This window comes from Sabethes cyaneus, chromosome 2 (assembly GCF_943734655.1).
Source record: "Sabethes cyaneus chromosome 2, idSabCyanKW18_F2, whole genome shotgun sequence".
NCBI lineage: Eukaryota > Metazoa > Arthropoda > Insecta > Diptera > Culicidae > Sabethes > Sabethes cyaneus.
Window position 1 is genome coordinate 229,918,079 of NC_071354.1, and position 15,621 is coordinate 229,933,699.

A 15,621-nucleotide genomic window follows, 5' to 3' on the forward strand; every position below is an offset into this window, starting at 1 on the left:
ATAGTGGTTCAACGGTAACCACGAAATAGTATCGTGATCTAATCATCTTTTGAAAATGGCAGTTTAGGTCCCTACAACTATTTTACACGGAACGCATCTGCTCACCGGCGTACCCAGAGGCGGGGTTCCACAATTGCAAATCAATGCTGACCTTTATGTTTATGTTATTATGTTCAGCAGGCTTTTTTTAGAAGAAACTCGTATATCCCCCACAGTCCTCGCAAAAATAATCCATCGGGTTAGTCTACCATCTATCCGTAAATGCTACTTCCTAAATGGCCAGAAAAATCCCACCGTCATTTGAATAACCTTCTCGAAGACCGCAACTTGGCATATAGTCAGCAGCGCGTGATACAGCCTGCTTAAGACGATTACATATATGCTAGCGCCACGTAGTGAGGCAATTCTGCACTTTTTTCCATCCCTTCTTGAAGGTCGCAGTCATGAATAACCTTCCCGAAGACCGCAGCTTGCTATATAGTCAGCAGCGCGAGATACAGCCTTCATAAGAAGATTACATATATGTTAGCGCCACGTAGTGAGGCAATTCTGTAATATTTTCCATCCCTTCTTGAAGGCCTCAGTCATATGAATAACCTTCCCGAAGACCGCAACTTTTTAGATAGCCTGCAGGGCAAAAGACAGCCTGGTTAAGAATGTTACATATATACTAGCGCCACGTAGTGAAGCAATTCTGCAATATTTTTCATACCATCTTGAAGTTGGCAGTTTTATGAATAACCTTCCCGAAGACCGCAACTTTCCAGACAATCAGCAGCGCAAGATATAGCCTGCTTAAGAAGCCTGCATATACACCAGCGCCACGTAGTGAGGCAATTCTGCAATATTTTCCATCCCTTCTTGAAGGTCGCAGTCATATGAATAACCTTCTCGAAGACCGCAACTTGCTAGATAGTCAGCAGCGTGAGATACAGCCTGCATAAGAGGATAACATATACACTAGCGCCACGTAGTGAGTCAGTTCTGCGCTTTTTTCCATGCCATCTTGAAGGTGGCAGTCATTTGAGCAACCTTCCCGAAGGCCGCAACTTTCTAGATAGCCTGCAGCGCGAGATACAGCCTATACAAAAATATTACATATACGCTAGCGCCACTTTGTGAGACAATTCCGCAATACTATAATCCAATGAAAACCCGTTGATGTACTGAACAACTTTGTCGAAGACACCAACCGTCTATTACGTCAGGATCACGAGTTATTCCATGTTGGAACCAATTAGGTTAATTCCCATATGCTACGTAGACTCCAATAAGGACGTTCGACCGCGTTAATGGAATCACTCGAGACCGTCCTTAATGGAAACGTCCTTATTCGAAACCGCGTTATTCGGGGGACTGCTGTATTTTCGAATCCCGTCTGGGAGAAGCTGTTAGAGTCAATAGAATTGTAGCACTAGACCCGCAATTGTCCTGAACTGCACTCTAACAGCTGGCTGCAAAATCTGTCGTATACAAACTAAAGGTCAAATTTAGATAACGGAAAATAGCACCAAGGGCTTGTTTTGCTTTCGGTGGATTCACTAACAGGTGGCGGGGTGATTCCATGAAAAATCGCTCAAATAAGCCCATTTTTTAATCCATACCTTATAAAACTTCCTAAAGAATTTACCTTGTCCTTTCACCATTAGGTAGATTAAATTGCTTTTTTTTCTGCGAAACTAATGTCTAACATATAATTTAACAATGCAGAGGAGACGCATGATGTTTTTGGCGAAAAAAATTATATTTTCGGGTGTGTCCCGACACGATTGAAATGACGATAAACCTGATAATCAATAATTATATTAGGTCTTCGTCGGATAACCGTCGACAGTGCAGTGATGTCTTCACTTCTAGCTCCAGGATTTGTTTTCAAGCTTGCTTAACAAATTCATTAAACTACACCGAATTTGATTAAGTGCAACGAATCGTATTTTCAATGTGTTATTTGAGCGCATTTTTGAAATCAAATCTGATTGCAGTTGCCATCATGAACTTAGATCTATCGTATGTTTTACTCTTTTTCGTAACAGATAGGTATTTAATGATGGAACTATCTTGCAAATCGATCACCTCTTCATTAATTCATCGTCTTTTGTAAGTGGGCTAATCACCATCCAGGGCCAGCATCATTTACGGGTCAAATGCAGCCCTCAAAAACTTCCCGTTCGTAGTTTCGGTGAGAAAATACGATCAACACATCTGCGGTGGTAGCATTCTCACGAAAAACTGGATTATGACAGCCGCCCATTGTGTAAACATTTTCACGAGAAACGCTCACGCGATCTCGGTTCAGGTTGGACGGAAAACGATATCTAAGCTCGTTGACCCATCGGTCTACGTTGCCGAGGAAATCATTCCGCACCCTGAATACAGTGCTCAAAATGATTGGATCAACGATATTGCTGTGATTAAGTTAAGGCAGCCGTTGGTCTTCTCCCAAACGGTTCAGCCAGTCTCGCTGCCTCCGGTTTGTTACGAAGTTAGTGGACCGGATAAAACGGTGACGGTGCTTGGTTGGGGAGTAACTGAACATGGCCGACTTGCGGATATTCTACAAAAATTGAACTATTCGTTCGTTCCGTTCCCGGACTGCTTCCAGCAGCTACGCAGGTCAATTTATCGAACCCAAATCTGCGCCGCCAGACCTAACTATAATAAGGCAGAGTGTGATGTACGATCGGGTGTATTTCTTCTTGGTCAATTTAACTGAGGTTATCGTAACTTTTGTAGGGAGATTCCGGGGGCCCACTGATGTACCATGGAATGCAGATCGGTATTGTCTCGTGGAGCGTCAAGCCGTGTGCTGTTGCACAATATCCGGGTGTATTCACTCAGGTATCTTATTACATCAAATTTCTTTACACGTACACTGATCTGGAACCTGCTGATGTTGAGTTTAGACCATGTGGCGTAAAATAGATTGTGCTTTCGAGAAAAAATAAATATTGGGATTTTTATCGCTATAAAGTAAGAATTATACTGAATTTCATTCGAAATATCTTGATTTTATCACATACTATTAAGCAACTGTATTTTATGCACTAACTAAACCCTTCAAGTTTTGCTTCAGACTGGACAAAGAGTCCGAATTAGACCCGAAGTTTTAATTGTCCCACTGGACAGGTAACCCTATCCCTATCGCTTTCTACTGCAACTGTCGCTGACTCTACGAGACTCGGTAGTGTTGCCCCAGTACGGCTACACACCTAAAATAAACATAAACTAACAACATTCAAGCATATACGGAGCGGAATATTCGGCATTGACCTAGGCGACGGAATAAGGACGACGAATGGAGACTCGGGACTTGGAACTGCAGATCGCTAAATTTCGCAGGTTGCGAGCGGGTGCTGATTGAACAGCTGGAACCCCGCAAACTCGGCATCGTAGCTCTGCAGGAAATCTGTCGCAAAGGAGAGAAGGTATGGAAGATCCGTGGCGGAAAGGCCCAGTTTTACCAGAGCGGTGGCGCTACCAACGAACTGGGAACGGGCTTTGTAGTGCTGGGCGGAATGCAGGATCGCGTGATAGATTGGAAGGCGATCAACGAGAAAATGTGTGTATTGAGGATAAAGGGCCGTTGCTTCAATTATAGCATCATTAACGTGCACTGCCTGCACGAAGGTAGACCCGACGATGAGAAAGAAGCGTTCTACGCGAGGCTGGAGGCAACGTACGACAGCTGCTCGTCACGGGACATCAAGATCGTCATCGGGGATATGAACGCCCAGGTCGGTAGGGAAGAAATGTGTAGACCGGTGGTAGGACCCCATAGCCTGCACACCGACACAAACGATAACGGCCAACGACGTATAAACTTCGCAGCTTCCCGAGGCCTGATGATCCGAAGTACCTTTTTCCCGCGCAAGGATATCCACAAAGCCACCTGGAGATCACCTGACCAACGTACAATGAACCAAATTGACCACGTTATCATAGAGGGCCGGTTCTTCTCTAACATCACGAACGTACGCTCCCGTCGGGGTGCGGATATTGATTCTGACCATTACCTAGTAGCAGTACATGTGCGCTCAAAGCTGTCCACCGTATACCGGACACGTCAAAGCCGCCCTCCTCGGCTGAACATCAGGTAGCTAGATAACCCACAAGCTGCCGAGAACTACGCGCGAGTACTGAATGAGGCACTGCCTTCTTCCGAGGAGTTAGGTGCTTCAAACCTCGAAGACGGTTGGGGCAGAATACGCTCGGCCATCGGAGAGGCCGCTACCGCGGCACTAGGTATTGAGCCTCGAAGTACACAAAATGATTGGTTTGATGGGGAATGCCAACAAGCGGTGGAGGAGAAAAAAAATGCTTGGAAAAATTATCTAAGTATTGCCACTAGAGAGAACCTGGCCAAGTACCGGCGAGCTAGGAACCAGTTGACCACGATCCTGAGGATAAAAAAGCGCCAAAAGGAGGACAGAGAGCGTGAAGAATTAGAGCAACTATTCCGAGCTAATGACACGCGCAAGTTTTATGAGAAGGTGAACCAAACTCGGAAGGGCTACACACCGAAACCTGACATGTGTAGGGACGGGGGAGGGAATCTAATTACAAACGAGCGCGAGGTGGTCGACAGGTGGAAGCAGTTCTTCGATGAACACCTCAATGGCGAAGTCGCAGAAGGAGGCGGAACGGAAATTAACCAGGAGTGCCCATGGAAGATAGTGATGTTCTAGCACCTGATCTCCAAGAAGTCAAACGAGAAATCAGGCTGCTGAAGACCAATAAAGCCGCTGGGAAGGACCGCCTACCGGCAGAGCTTTATAAACATGGCGGAGAAACGCTAGCAAAGGCTCTACACTGGGTTATTTCGAGGATTTGGGAGGAGGAAAAGCTACCGGAGGAATGGATGGAAGGAGTGGTTTGTCCCATCTACAAAAAGGGTGATCGGCTAGACTGCTGCAATTATCGTGGTATTACGCTGGTAAACGCCGCCTACAAGGTACTCTCCCAGATCCTGTTACGCCGGCTGTCACCGATAGCACAAGGTTTCGTAGGGAATTATCAGGCGGGTTTCATGGGGGCTCGCGCAACTACGGACCAAATTTTTACTATCCGACAGATCTTGCAGAAATGTCGGGAGTACAACGTGCCCACACATCACATCTTTATTGATTTCAAAGCAGCATACGATACAGTCGATCGAGACAAGCTATGGCAGATAATGCACGAATACGGTTTTCCGGACAAACTGACGCGACTGATCAGAGCTACATTGGATCGAGTGATGTGTTTCGTACGCATCTCTGGGACACTCTCGAGTCCCTTCGAGACGCGACGAGGGTTGAGACAAGGTGACGGTCTATCCTGCATACTGTTCAACATCGCTCTTGAGGGGGTGATCCGACGAGCGGGCATCGAAACGAGAGGCACGATTTTTACCAAGAGTAGCCAACTTCTAGGCTTTGCAGATGACTTCGATATCATTGCCAAGAACTTTGCGACGGTGGAGGCAATCTACGCCAGACTGAAAGCGGAGTCTAAGAGAATTGGGCTAAAAATAAATGCGTCGAAGACCAAATACATGAAAGGAAGCGGCTCAAAGGAAACAAATGCGCGCCTCCCACGGACGGTAACCGTTGACGGCGACGAACTAGAAGTGGTAGAGGAGTTCGTGTATTTGGGATCGCTGGTGACCGCGGACAACAACACTAGTAAGGAGATCCAGCGGCGCATTCAAGCGGGAAATCGGGCCTACTTTGCCCTTCGTAGAACGCTACGATCAGGAAGCATACGCCGCCGCACGAAGCTAGCAATGTACAAAACCATTATTAGACCGGTAGTTTTATATGGACTTGAAGCCGTGACGCTGCTTACGGAGGACATACGCGCCCTTGCCGTGTTTGAGCGGAAAGTGCTGCGGACGATATTTGGCGGAGTACAAACTGAAAGCGGAGAGTGGCAGAGGCGTATGAATCACGAGCTACAGGGACTGCTTGGGGGAGGCTCCCATCGTACATCTAGCGAAAGTTAGCAGGCTACGGTGGACCGGACACGTCGTAAGGATGCCGGACGACAGTGCGACGAAAATGGTCCTCTTCAACAACCCCATCGGCACCAGGAACAGGGGGGCCCAACGTGCACGATGGCTCGACCAGGTCGAAAGCGATTTGCGACTTCTGAGACGACTAGGAAATTGGCGACGAGTGGCCCAAGATCGAGTTGAATGGAGACGAGTGCATGAAACAGCAAGAAGAAGAAGAAGATATACCGTAAAAAAAAGAAGCGGTACAGAAAATGACAAAAAACCGAAACAAGATAAGAGAAAAAACGAATTTGAAAACGAAGTATAACGGAGAAAAGGCGGCATAAAACAGAGGCAAATCAGGACACAGGAAAACGGCGAAAAAACATAAATAGAAAATAAAGATAATAGGCACAGTGAAAATGGATACGGTGGGCTAAAGGAAAAAAAAAGAGAGAAAGAGAAGGAAAACAAGACTCGAAAGGGAATACACAGCAGAAAACAAGGAAAACCAAAAGGGAAACGTTAGAAGAATTGAGGAAAATGGAAAAAAGATCAACGAAAAACGGTAAAACTAAAGTTTTAGTTCGAGAATAAAAACCTGCGATTGCGAATCATAGGCAAAATACGTATCTATCGAGAATAAATATGAATAGATTTTAATTTGGGAAGTTTTTCTCTTTTCTTTAATTTCAGGTGACAAGTTTGGGTTATTCCTTAATTGACTCCGACCGAGCGGCAGCAATTAGCTCAATCATAAAGAACTTACGGTAATCTTTGTGTACGAGCCATTTTTTGCACTAAAATTGGTGCTCATATCACTTAGAAACCTTATGAATGAAGAACGTACTGCTTATGCAGATTGAGCAAAACGACAGAAACTGATTAAGAAAGCATCAAGGTCGGGATAAAAAGGATGTTTTATATGTTAAAAGCTAGTTAATATGGTATATTTTGTTGCAAAAATCCTACATGGCTTCAAGCACTTTGTTTAACTGAGCTATTTTACTTGAAACACAAAAGCGATCCATAATTGTGGAGGGAGTGTACATGTGCGCTCAAAACTATCAATGGACTCGCCGCAAAACCGCCCTCCTCGCTTTAACATTCGGCAATTAAATAACCCGCGAGTTGCCGATACTTATGCGCGCCTCTGTGGAGGTAGGTGCTTCGACCCTCGAAGGATGACGGGGCAGGGTGCGCATGGCCTTCAATTAGGCCTATAGAGACAGATTCAGAGGCGACAAGGCACTCAAAAACCATTAAATTTTGTATCAAAACGGAGAGGACCATCACAAATAAAAGTAACTTTCCATTTTGATTCAAAATTTAGCGGTTTTTGAGTGCCTTGTCGCGTCTGTAATCTATAGCCTTTGTAAAGAGGCCGTAACCGCAGTGCTAGGTGAAGCAAATTCGAGTGCATGAAATGATTGATCTGGCGGGGAACACCAACAGGCGATTGAGCGGAACAGAGAGCGTGGAAAAAATATCTGAGCATTGCCATGAGGAGAATTTGGTCAAGTAACGATGAGCGCGGAATGCGTTAACCACGATCTTGAGGAGCAAAAACCGCCACAAGGAGGACAGCGATCGTGAAGAGCTAGAACAACTATTCCGGGCTAATGAGACGTACAAGTTCTATGAGAAGGTGAATCAATCTCGTGAAGAAGACGCACCTATGTAGAGACGATTAGGGAAACCTGGTCACACAGGTGGACAGGTGCTGATCTCCAAGAGATCTGGCGAGAGAAGCAGCATACGATACAGTCAAACACGCACAGCTAATGCACAAGTACAGTTTTCCGGGCAAACTGAGGCGGCTGATCAATGCTATCCTGCTTGGGATGTGTAATCAAAATTGCAGGGATTGAGGACAAACGTGGACGATACTTATTTGGTGAGCCGCGACTGCAGTCCTGATGTCATCATTTTTACGAAAACTGAACTTAACGATACTATAAACTTAGTGCAGCTGTTCGGCGAAAAGTTTAATGTTTTCCGCTGCAATCGTACCTCTCGCAACAGTGACAAGCGCAGCTTCGCAGGAGTACTGATTGCTGTCGCCCAGCAATCAGTATCGCTCTGCGTTGTCCTCACGTCGTCAGGGCATGCTAGTAGCTTAGAACAGGTTAGTTTTACTGCGAACTTCCGTGGTCTGAAAATTTTATTAGGCGCTATGTACATTCCTCCCGACAAAAGTCAGTATCCCGCTGTGATCGGGACGCACGTTTCTTTTGTTCGTGAATTATGTGAAAAAAACCATTCAATCGGACGGTATTGTGATTCGCAGCGACTATAATCAACCACGCATTGTCATTGGTTGGGACCGCAATGACGACATGATCCGCCACACTAACACATTGCAACTTAGTGCTGCGAGTGATGTTTTAGTCGACGATGGGGATTTTCTCAACCTCCAACCAGGCAACTTGGAGCGTAATCAGCTTGGTCGAGTGTTTGTTTAAATGTTCAAGAATACATTGTTTGCTGAGTGTCGATTCAAACATGATGACATGCCAAATAAATGACGAATTTTCCAATCACTGGCTATGGAGGAACAAACAAACATAGATATCTACAATGTTTATTAATTAAACAATACAGATTAACTGTCTTGTTTCAAATTTCATTTATTTCCCCTCTCCAGTACATGGGCGAAACTCGGCATCATCAAGTGCGGCATCGGTATGCGTATAGATGAATTTGATGTAATGCGACACTTTGGTGAAAACTCCTGGAAAGCGCGCCTCAGTACAGGGTTTTTCACTCCACGAAACGATACCCACCTGCATTCCTTGGTACATCAGGGGGCCACCGGAATCTCCCTGCAAAAAAAAAAGACGACAATCTCTAATATTTGCCGTACCCCACATCATCCGAATCTTACGTTACACTCCGATCGGCGATAGTGAGGATCGGCGGCACAGATTTGTGTTCGATAGATTGGAAATCGGTTGTGCTGCTCAAAGCAATCGTGGTTCGGAACCACCAAATAAATCAACTTTTGCAGAACCTCCGAAAGTACCCCACGACGTGTTACGCCCCAACCTAGCACCACCAGATTAAGATCCGGCCCGGTAACTTCGTAGCAAACCGGAGGCAACTTGACGGGACGCACGAGATCCGAGAGGGCCAGCGGTTCCTTCAACTTGACCAGAGCAATATCGTTAATCCAGCTGTTTTTATCGTCGTATTCAGGATGCACAACGATCTGCGCGACCTCGAAGACCGACAGGTCCACACTCTTGGACAGTTTCGTTTTTCCAGCCTGAACCGACAGCACGGAAATGTCATTTTTATAGTTGACAACACAATGGGCGGCCGTTAGAATCCAGTTCTTGCTGAGAATGCTACCGCCGCAGGCGTGCTCGTGATCTCGCCGCAGCGACACGACGTAGGGAAAGTTCTCTATCGATGCGTCCGTTCCCTTCACGATGAGGGCGTTGATAGTAGACTCTAATAGATTGAGAGATCATTAATCTGCTTTGTTCGGTACAGGAACACGTTCCGTGAGAAAACCTAACCTCTTACGAAACCAAGCAGAAGTGAAATACACAGCAGCCGTAAGGTCATGTTTCTAACAAGTTGTTCCAAACGATTATGATATGAAGGTTGGCTTTCGTTGGCTACTTGTAAATAAGGTCTTGGTAATCGATTATTTGTGCCTAATCGATTGTGCCCTGATTGAATCCGAATTTATCAAATTAGTTCGTTTCTTTTCACTCTGTCGAGAGCGTAGGGTCTGACTACATTGGAACGTTTCTCATTTTAGAACTTATTATTTAGTCCAATTCAAAACTGTTATTTTAATTGAAATTTGCGCTGGTGAGCCCAGGTTGGACCATAATGGGACACGTACCCCACATTCTGCGTAAAATTCGACGGATGGGACTGTAGAAGAAAGTAATGGAAACTTCTTTACCCGGGTAAAGAGGAACGGTACACATACCTCATAAGCATTGCTTCACCATGCCCTGCCTTACCTAATTCTTCGCTCTTTCCCCTCCAAGGCTTGTTCTGTTCTGTATGGATACTATAAACGCTTTTGTATCATTACTTTCTTCTACTGTCCTCTCCGTCGAATGTAAAAACTGTAAAAACTATTTATATAAGAGGCTTGTCTGTAGCCAAAACCAGGTCTCTGACAGGACGTCATAATTATCGGTAATTAAAAATAGGCCCCTGACAGGACGTCATGTTTTCGTAGCAATGGGTTCTATTCTCAGTCACCTCACTGGTCAATTGCTGGACTGCTCGATTGCTCAACTGGTTGACTAGACTGTTCGACTGGACTGGTCGATTAGACTGCTTAACTGCGTGATTCGACTGCTTGACACATTTATTCGACTTACTACTCGACTGGATTGTTGGATTCGACTGCTCGACTAGACTACTCGATTTAACTGCTCGACTGGATTCAACTGGCTCAATTCAACTGACGATTGGACAGCTTGATTCATCTGCTCGACTAGACTGCATGACTTAACTGTTCGATTCGACTGCTCGATTGAACTGCTGGATTGAACTACTCGATTCTACTGCTCGACTCAAATGCTCGATTTCACTGCGAAACTTTATTGCTCGACTGAACCACTTGACCACTTGACTGCTCGACTGGTCTACTCCCCAACAAACACCGAAGCTGAATTAAAATGCTACTGATTTGGTCACAGCTGATTTAACTCTGAATACAGGCGGTAGACGCTGAATAAATTGAAGTAAAGGCCTCTGTATTCTATAAGTGATTAAGCAGCCAACGAATGCACTGTAAATCAGCTGCTTCACATAATAGTGTCACAAGCAGATTAGGCGCATCTTCAACCACTCCAAAACCCTTCAATATTCTCAATAAATGTGCTATACTAGCTGAATAAACGATTTGTCATCTTAATAAACAGCCCTCCCACGAAACATTTATGCGCTGATTAAATATTTTAGCAGCCATTATTCTTCAGCCATAGCTGAATATGCATCGAATAAAATTTATGTAAACAATTCTACAATACTTATTCAGCCGAAATTGGAGAACTTATACAACCTATTTCGTTTGAGGCAGAAAAAACACTTGTTAAGCAATTATATCGCCCTTTATATAACCTCTGTGCGCCTTGTTTCCCGCTTTGCGCAAATTGGTTATTTAAAAACGCGCATAAGCCTCTATTAAGCTCCATTGCAGCTTCGAAAGCAGCTATTAGCAAGCCCGAAGTTTGATAAAATCACTAAATATACATGTTTAAGAGCTGAAAAAATGCTTTTATTTCTAAAACTAAACCATAGTTCAGCCACAGGTAGAATAAATTCAGCTATAAAAGCGTTTGATCAGCCTGAAATGGTTAGCTGCTTTCAAAGCTGCAATGGAGTTTAATAGAGGCTTTTGCGTGTTTTGAAATAACCAATTTGCGCAATGCTGTTAATTCTATTTTTAGAAGATTTAATGGCTTTTTCAGTCGCTTAATCAACGTCTCATTAACGTTTATGCAGCCAAAAAATAATCTATTTTCAAATTTCAAAAATGGAACGCGTCAAATTTATTTTGCTTTGGCGTCATAAGCTATATTTTAAATTTCGAATAACTTGGACTCGTATATGCAAGCTAATTAAAAGCAAGTCGTCATCTTTCGGGAATTGAACCGCCATCTTCTGAAATTAAAAACTTTCCAATTAAATTCTGCTATTTATATTTATTCGTGACAGATACGTATTTCGCCTGCGACATGCAGGCTTCATCAGTGTCTGTTTTCGAAAAATCTTGTACACTGGATCGCCTTAAACCAACCCGTAAACAGCAAGAGCAATTGCTATTTACGAGTTGGTTTAAGGCGATCCAAGCGGCATAAAATAAGCACTCAAATGGTATTTGACCAAGCGATGTATAAGCTACTTTAAGTTTTTCCAAACCCGCTTTCCTCCAAAGCTGATAAACAAACGTAATAGCGAATTTTTCTGCTAAGCAATCCGCTTCTAAACAGCCATAAACATAGAACCGTTTTACGGTTGCTTAAACCAGTAGACGCTTTCATTAGGCTCATAGCTTTCAAACTTCTTTAAAGCAGCTTAAGGGTGTTAAAGTGGCTTTACAAACTAATACCAAGCTTTCATTTGGTTCACAGCACACATACAGTCAGATCATAGAGTTTCGCAATTCGACTGGCAGCAAAAATATGTCAGTTATCGACATTATCGACTGCTTCAAGTGTAAAGATATTTTCACTGTCTGTTCTGCAGATGCAGATGGGGCGGATCATACGATGAGTGCTTATGGAACAGAAGATGGCGGTTCAATTCCCGAAAGATGACGGCATGCAATTTTAATTAGCTTGCATATACGAATTCAAGTTATTCAAAATTTAAAACATAGCATACGACGCCATAGCAAAATAAATACGACACGTTCTATTCTTTTTTAAATTTAAAAATAGATCATTTTTTGACTGCATAAAGGTTGATAAGACGTTGATTAAGCGACTGAAAAAGCATTGAAAAACTATTTCTCGTTCTAAAAATAGAATTAACAGCAATGCGCAAATTGGTTATTTAAAAACACGCAAAAGCCTCTATTAAGCTTCATTGCAGCTTTGAAAGCAGCTACCCAAGTAACATGTAGGTTGATCAAACGTTTTTTAGCTGAATTTATTCAACCTGTGGCTGAACTATAGTTTAGTATTAGAAATAAAAACCTTTTTTCAGCTCTTAAATATCTAAGTCAAGCTTCGGGCTTGCTAATGGCTGCTTTGAAGCTGTAATGTAGCTTAATAGAGGCTTTTGCGCGTTATTAAATAACCAATTTGCGCAAAGCTGGAAACAAGGCACACAGAGGCGATTTAACTTGCTAATAGCTGCTTTGAAGCTGTAATGTAGCTTAATAGAGGCTTTTGCGCGTTATTAAATAACCAATTTGCGCAAAGCTGGAAACAAGGCACACAGAGGCGATATAACTGCTTAACAAGTGTTTTTCCGCCTCGAATAAAATAGGTTGCAAAAGTTCTCCAATTTCGGCTGTGCAGTTGTTTACATAAATTTTATTCGATGCATATTCAGCTATGGCTGAATAATTATGGCTGCTAAAATGTTTATTTAGCGCATAAATGTTTCTTGGGTCGACTCAACTGTTCGATTGAACTGTTCGATTGAACTGTTCGACTGGACTGCTGGATTCAACTGCTCGACTTGACTGCTTTACTAGACTGCTCGATTTCACTGCTCGATTACACTGCTAGACTGGACTACTCGATTCTACTGCTAAACTCGACTCGATTGCTCGACTCAACTGCTGGATTTCCCTGCGAAAATTAACTGCTCGACTGATCCAATTGACCCGACTGTTCGACTAGACTGCTCGACTAAACTGTTTGATTCGACTGCTCAACTCAACTGCTCGAATGGACTACTCGACTCAACTTCTCGATTAAACTGTTCGACTGGACTACTGGATTAAACTGCTTGACGTCGATTCACTGCTCGACTTAGCCACTCGACCGAACTGACCGACTCAACTGCTCGAGTGGACAGTTAGACTGAATAACTTGATTCAACTGCTCGACTAGACTGCTTGATTTGACTGCTCGACTCGACTATTCAACCCAACTGCTCGACCCAACTGCTTAACTCAACTGCTTGATTCGAGCAAAAAAATATGGATTTTAGGCATTTTTCCTTAAAGTTTAAACGCGAAAACCAAATCTATTCTTGCTTTTAATATATACGTTATTACTTTCCATGCAAAAATTTCCGAAAAAAAAGACAAAAACGAAAGAAAATTTTTTTGGCCGATTTCCGGAAATTCCACTGTTTGAATTTCCATTTCTATTTCGTGCTGTAGAAGTGTTAACTCAACTCGTACACTCATTTTTCGAGTTTTTCGGGCTTTAGAGTCCACAGACAACTGATTTTATAAAAAAATTAACTCGTATCTTACAAATTATTTTTTTGCACCCCGATTTTTCAAGCCGATTTCCAAGGGGGTGGGGGGTGGGGCGACAAAAACTTTAAAAATAATTTGCAATGGCCTCATTGGAAATATAATTTTCAAAATGACAGTTAGTTTTGGGCAGAGGTAGCGCATAGTAACAAATTCAAATTTTTCTGAAATTGTGATATTTTGTTAGTGTGAGTTTACGAATGCTAGCACCGTATACAAAGTGACCGTCTGACCGTTAATGCTCAACAGAGCCGATAGATAAAAAATGATAATTTTCTAATCCTTGAAAAAAATTTAATAATAATAGAAACGTCAGAAATAGCAGAAAACGTTTGTTTTTATCAGCAATTTGATTGCAAAACCGAAAAACATAACTCTGATATTAGAAAGTGTAGGGAAACTCTTCCTAAGTTTTTGAAAAAGTTGCTCGAGGACCGTCTCTACTTGATATCGTCAAACGGAATGAGTAGTGTTGGAAAATCTGGAAAGAAATCCAAAAGTCAACACTTTCACGACGGAAAAATAACACACTCAATTTATCTTTCCAGCCAGACAATTTAAGCAAGTGAAATTCAACAGTAAAAATTAACATTAGAACCCATTTTTTTCGTTCAGTTCAATTCAGTTCTAATTCAGTTGATATTCCGATTTTCTTATTCAAGCAAGTCTAATTCGAATCAACTACAAAAAATCGATTAAATCACCATGTTTGAAAGTAGTACACGATTTCAAATGGTTACAACTGATTGCTATTGCCCGTACGGAATATGAACTTGAACTTATTGTGTGTTATATTTCTATCCGTTTCCGTAAAAGGTAATGAATTTACCTCGTTTCAGAACAACCCCCGATTGATAGATGACCATTTTGCTTTTCTCTCAGCGGACCTTTCCGGACGCGTCATTTACGGAACGGATGCATCGATAGTGGAATATCCGTTCGCAGCATCGTTGCGCAGGAATAATCGTCACATCTGTGGCGGTAGCATTCTCACGCAGTACTGGATTCTGACGGCCGCGCATTGTCTGAGCAGATTTACATCGCCTTTCGAGCTTTCGATTCAGGTTGGACGAACGACCATCTCCAGGCTCGTTGACTCTTCGGTCTACCAAGCGGATCGGTTCGTTGTGCATCCGTGGTACGACAAAGAAAACAGTTTGATCAACGATATTGCTCTGGTCAAGCTGATGGATCCACTGGAGTTTTCGGAAATGGTACAGCCAGTTAGGCTGCCCCCGCTTTGCTATGAAGTTGAGGAACCAAACAGCAAGGTGACAGTAATTGGCTGGGGAAGAACTGAAACTGGTAACATATCGGAAATTCTACAAAAATTGCACTATTTCGTCATCCCAAATTCAGTTTGTAGCCAGCTGCACAGTACGTGGATTAAACCAACGCAAATTTGTACCGCTTATCCCGGACCGTATAAAGTATGACTGACAACACGCCAGTTGGACAGCAATTTAATTGTTGCTTTGTATTTTTCGGCAGGGGGATTCCGGTGGTCCACTAATGCACCAAGGACTACAGGTGGGAATTGTTTCGTGGGGTCGTAAGCCATTGCCAGGAGTTCTGACCAAGGTATCACAATACATTAAATTTATCTATATGCATACCGATTTGGCACTCGACGATGTTGAATTTCTTCCATGTTTTCAAGAGGGCTTATAGCAAAGCAGAATGGTTTCGGAAGCTCTCACTGTATCCAGATCCAGTTAAGAAAATTTAA

At 43.1% G+C, this 15,621-nt stretch overlaps 3 protein-coding genes across 3 annotated transcripts; 2 read left to right on the plus strand and 1 right to left on the minus strand.

Moving 5' to 3' along the window:
* The first annotated feature begins 2,236 nt into the window (after nt 1-2,236).
* Nucleotides 2,237-2,922, plus strand: LOC128736735 (kallikrein-11-like). Its single transcript, XM_053831221.1, has 2 exons — nt 2,237-2,674; nt 2,734-2,922. The coding sequence occupies exons 1-2, from the start codon at nt 2,237-2,239 to the stop codon at nt 2,920-2,922; spliced, it is 627 nt and encodes a 208-aa protein (XP_053687196.1).
* A 5,682-nt stretch (nt 2,923-8,604) lies between these two features.
* On the minus strand, nt 8,605-9,547 carry LOC128736736 (chymotrypsin-1-like). The gene is made up of 3 exons (XM_053831222.1): nt 9,499-9,547; nt 8,862-9,430; nt 8,605-8,799 (listed from the first exon to the last, which is right to left on the minus strand). The coding sequence occupies exons 1-3, from the start codon at nt 9,545-9,547 to the stop codon at nt 8,605-8,607; spliced, it is 813 nt and encodes a 270-aa protein (XP_053687197.1).
* A 4,457-nt stretch (nt 9,548-14,004) lies between these two features.
* On the plus strand, nt 14,005-15,563 carry LOC128736737 (chymotrypsin-1-like). Its single transcript, XM_053831223.1, has 3 exons — nt 14,005-14,010; nt 14,732-15,322; nt 15,384-15,563. The coding sequence occupies exons 1-3, from the start codon at nt 14,005-14,007 to the stop codon at nt 15,561-15,563; spliced, it is 777 nt and encodes a 258-aa protein (XP_053687198.1).
* Nucleotides 15,564-15,621: the final 58 nt, after the last annotated feature.